General features: G+C 30.8%; 1 protein-coding gene across 2 annotated transcripts in view; it reads right to left on the bottom strand.

Moving 5' to 3' along the window:
* The window catches only part of LOC104761248, a 2,237-nt gene extending 1,533 nt beyond the window's left edge, over window positions 1-704 (bottom strand). The window contains exons 1-2 of one of the 2 annotated variants that reach the window (XM_010484297.2): window positions 541-704; window positions 25-354 (exon numbers count right to left, since the gene is read on the bottom strand). In XM_010484297.2, coding sequence (XP_010482599.1) covers window positions 25-354; window positions 541-607 — 397 coding nt within the window. In that variant the 5' untranslated portion in view covers window positions 608-704. The remainder of the gene's footprint in view (window positions 1-24; window positions 355-540) is intronic. The other variant, XM_010484298.1, reaches the window with a different exon arrangement.

The raw sequence follows: 5,548 nt of genomic DNA on the forward strand, positions 1-5,548 counted from the left end.
TGAACCGGTCTCTTAACACCGTACCTTCGCCAGCAGCAAGGTTGAAGAAGAGATCAACGACGTTAGGGCACTGGTTGAAGCATTTAGCCGAGCAGAGCTTCTGTGTAAACCGAGATTCCAACAATGCGTCCGAAGATATACCCAAAGATTTACGGTCTAGACCACACGCTTCAATGCACTCGTTTGATTCAATTATGTTTGTGACCTTGTCCGATTCTATCCCGGATGATCGACACGAGTACACCTCGATCCCACTCCTCCTCAGGCTCTTCTCCAAAACGCAGCGTTTTCCTGTCGACGAGACCGCGAAGGCGCACGTGTCTTCATCAAGATTCTCGCACTTCACTTCGTGCCCTACGAAGTTGATTCAAATGCTACTTTAACATTTGTACATCATGCAATAACAATAGTGTATACCTTTGAATTTTTCTTTAGTTAAGCTGAACATATAGTCGAGAAAGTTACATAATGTTTTATAATAGAATTATGTAACTTGTATACATGCAAGATAATTTCGATATAGAAAGCGAAGAAACTTACCTAGCGTCGTTTGCGAATAGATGGCAAGGAGAAGCATAGAAGTAACAAATACCGTCTTCATAGCCATGTTGTGAAGTGGAGACACTCAAAGAGAATAATAAAGAAAATGTTGAGAGCAAATTTGCCTAACGAAGAGGAAATGTTTCTTTTGGGTTCGGTTTATAGGTGTTGGAACGATAGCCTATTTATAGAAGAATAACAAATGAATAATTTAAATTTAAAAATATTAAAAGATTTATAAATTTTTATATTCTTTCACTAATTTCAATGAGTAACGACAGTACTGTTTGACAAATGAAACACCAAGGAGATCGTTTTACATGGATGGATGGAGTCGTGGTTAGATTAGTTAGGCAAAAAAACTTTGATTAATCAACAATGTTTCCATCTCAATAGAAAAGTATGTGAAATGGAAAATTCTGCTTGACGTATATAATAATTCCGTTGTAAATGCCGAAGATTATGCAGTCAAAGTCGTGATGTGAAAACTTGACTCACTTTTTCCCAAAATCTGGCATAAAACCATATTCTCCATAGGTAATAATTTTGGTGGACTAATTGAGTCTTTTTTACTTAATTTTATATATGTATAGACCAAGAAAACAATATATATAGATCTATAAATTCGTACGTAAGCTTTATAGGGGATTCTTTTTTTTTTGTTTTTTGGTAAGAATTTATAGGGTATTTTGATTGATACTATAATGCATAGTTATTTAATAAGGTGAGAAAAGTAGTTCGGATGGGGAAAAAAACAAACAAAAGAGATGTTGTTTCTCCGTAAATGACGGCATATAGTCGAGACGTGGAGATTACTGCCAAAGTTTTGTACCATGCTTTATCGACAGTGAAACTTAATGGGACAGTCACGAGTCGTCCTTATTAGTTAGATATTTATTTTACTCTAATAGATCCAAAATTCTGTTGTCCAGAATTACGCTAGACGTTAAATATACGTGAGATCAGTATATGGTTCCATAAACCTAACCAAAACCGACTTTGTCTGTTTTAAGGTTCAATGACTGATTTAGTAGTTACGATTTAATCCGATCAGTTTTAAGAAGGCCGACATAAAATGGCCATGATGCGATGATCATAGCGACCTAGTCCGCTGGAAAATGGTGAGGAGACTGCAGTACCGGGACGCCTCCTTTGAGAAGAACTGAAGAACATGTAATCCAAATCTAATGCATTTATTCAATCAAATCAATTATGCCTCCCACTATATATGTAGATTCAAAAACGTGGTTTACCTTCTTGTACGTACTTAATATGATACAATTATAGTTCACATTTAATATGCTTTTAAATATCTATCTTCATTTAGCAGCCCAACTTTTTAAAAGTGAATTTCTTATAATAATATATTACTAACTAGGTTTTACCCGTGTTGTACTACTGGTCTATTATTTTGTTGATATAATACTGTAATGGTTTAGAGGTGCTTGTAGTCGATGGTGAATTGCATATATATATACTGTTAACGGTTGTAGGTAAGGATTTTGTAGAAACTCTTGATTCGTAAGTTGAGCATATAAATTTTACGATTTGGTTAGTTATAATTTATGAATGAATGATATGACATATTCTTATTATGATTCTCAATTGATAATTGATATTATTGGATTAATAGTTTACATTTAAAGCTAATAAGATCTTACCAAATCTGTAATCGTTTATTAAATGCAAATTAGATATTTCCTAAGATATATTCATCTTGAATTAGTTGTTATATTATAGGGATGTGATTAAGAAGATGTGATTACATAATTTGTGTTATCATTTCTTTTTGTCAAACTCGGCCCTAGAAATTCGGCATGCATATTAGATCTTTCCTAAGATACAATTGGCAATAATTAACATTAATTGGATGTAAATAAGTACGCTATGGATTAAAAACGGACCCAAAATATTTGGCAATCTTAAGGAGGATCCGGATAATTGAATCGGTTATAATTTTAGTTAAAAACCCGACCCGAAGTTGGCAATAAGTGATGGCACCCTATTGTACTCCAAAATTGTATTCTGAGCTCTATATGTGGATATACCTGTTTGGTTACAAATATAGTAAGACAATTTTTAAAATATATATCCGTTTATAAAAATTCAAATCACATCATATGCTGGAAAAAAATCTAAAATTTTATTAACTTTATGTATTAAATAGTAATTAAAATAATGAAATATAAGATTAAATAAAAAGGAAAGGAGAATTATATTTTAATCTAACATATTGATTTAAATTAGGTAGATAGATTTTAGGAAATTAATATTATCATAATTAAATAATTGTATTTGGTTGTAAGAATTTCAGAGAATTTAGTTGAGACTTGTTTGTATACAAAAATAAGAAAGGTTGACACAAATACGTACTTCACAAATGTTAAGATAGATATATAATCATCAAATTTAGACAAAACCTATTTTATTTCTGGATCTTGCATGTGGAATAACAAGTAATTTATCATTTAAGATATTTCTAATAATTAGTTAACTATAATTGATTTCACAGTATAAAGATTTGATGTCAATTTTCTGTTACGTGTCAACTATAGAATTAGGAGATTTAATATGTTTCGGTACCGTTAGGAAACTTCCATAGTTTCCTCGACAAAGAAGAAAACTTGCCATGTTCTCAACCTCTTTGTCTTTATTAGACAAACAGTCCTATATATGTATCATGTGGTTAGCGGTTTACTAAAGTCTCACCATAATTAATTTAGCGATTTATCGTGTCATTTCACCAATGGGCAATGGTAGTACTGTGTATATGGGACACAGCTCTGTTTTTCGTTTTTATCTTGGACTAAACAATGAAAACGTGATAGCGACAGGAATATCATGTTACTATTATACATATGACCTATATTTATATGTTGAAACATTCAATCCATACAGAATATACAATCAAATCATTCACGCAAGTATTGTTAAAACATTTAAACCATGGGCCGGCAAACGAAATAGCCCATTCAATCCAATAGATCAGTTTTCCATACGTACGGAGAATTATTATCCTTCGAGACAAGACTATCACTCTATCAGGTACTACTAAGAAAATGTGGTGGTCCTAAGGAGAATTAGTTTTCACTGATTATGTATCAAGGCTACTTTGTGCAAAACTTGCATTGAGTTTTAGAGGCTTTCAACGCTGTAGAAGCATTTTTAAAAAATAATAAAAAATTGGACCTTTTACGGGTTGTGACAATTGAAAATGAGTACAGAATAACGAAATCTCAATATGTATAACAAGATCACTTCTACTGTATACATGTATATATATGGAATTGAAGAAGCGTTTGTAAAATATGTTATGGTGTTAGAGAACCGACCCTTTTGACCCGAACCAACCTTTTTGGCCCTCAAGTTGAAGTATTCCTTCTTTGATCTCTACTAACATATTCATAGACGAAATATATATATATATATATATATATATATATCAGCAGTCATTGATCCCGTCATCCCGATATATATAGACTTTTATTCTTCTTTTTACTTCTAATTTGTTTGGATTGTTATGTACCTTAGATATGACAGGTTCAGCCTCTTGTGAGTTGTTTCTCCTACTGTTGGAGAACAAATAGTGTAGACGAAAACAATCTCAGAAAAACCAGTTGGTGAATATATATCTAAGAAAACATATACATTGTTCTTTTATTTATTCTCAAACCGCACTGAAACACACGTTGACTGGATGAGTAGTACTAGACTAATGTGTCTAAACATATAAGGGAATCACAAAATGAAACCTTTCCCCTTAGCTTGGTATTCTAAATACCATATTTGATCTCATACAAAAATAAAAGTTTCTCATAAAATAAATAGAAGAATGGTTACTTAAAGAGTAGCGCAATTCTGCTGATTCAAAAAAAAAAATGAAAACAGAATTATATTTATAAATTATTTTTTGATTTTAAATTACTTCTCAAATTTTATTTATCAAAAAGAAACGATAAATAATAAATGAAACTAGTTATCAAATTGATGCATGTAACATTACTTTGTTGAATGAAGAAAACATTATGTACTTTTCAATACCGTTTGTTTTGGTTACAAAACAAATAACTTAGTTTGTGCGTCAGCACTGATGATTCAATTTTGTCAAGACAAATAACTTATTGCGTGCACTGATTCAATTATGTCAATCAACCCAACGAGTTACATGTTGGTTAAATCATGAAAGCGATCGCTAGACCTAGACAGATGAATCAACTTGTGTGGATGGAAGGAAACTTTATAGAAGCAAAGATTCTAAGATATTCTAAGTTCTTTTTTTAGATTTGGAAATAAATTCAACAGACTCAGAAAAAAGCTATCCAGATTTAGATTTTTTGACATTTTTGGATATCCAGTTTCGTCAAATATAAATTAAAATGTTCAAATACTAATACATATCAATAAAATATAAATTAAATTTATCAAACAGGTAAAAAATGTCAATTATTCTTTTCGGACTATTTTTATACGAAATTTTAAAAATATTTGTTAGGGACATTCTTAAAAAAAATGTTATACTTTCGTAATCAACATGGTCTTGAAATTTATGGTTTAGGCGATCATGAGACATAGATATTAATTTATTAGAAAGATATTGATTAAATGGGTAAGTATAAGTCTAACGTTTACACCATCTAATCTCATTTTATTTGATGTTTAAAGTTTTAACAGATAGATTAAAGAATCGTTTAGTATTACTATTATATTTAATCACTATTTAACCAAGAAAAAACAAACTAAAATATCCAAAATCTAACTATAAAACATGAATTAATTAATTGATTTTAAGTACATTAAAAATAAAACATCACTTCAAGTGAAACATTTTTTTGGGTTGAAACATCAGTTATTACAATATGCAAGGAATAGTTGAATGCAACAAACTGCCGCTTGTGATTTTCTAAGTCGTCGATGAGTAAAGGTCATAAATATTATATAGAACTTTTTTGCCCTAGTTTCAAATATGTTAGCAACTGTTTTGACGAAGCTAAAGATTCAATTTCATCAT

This window comes from Camelina sativa, chromosome 18 (assembly GCF_000633955.1).
Source record: "Camelina sativa cultivar DH55 chromosome 18, Cs, whole genome shotgun sequence".
NCBI lineage: Eukaryota > Viridiplantae > Streptophyta > Magnoliopsida > Brassicales > Brassicaceae > Camelina > Camelina sativa.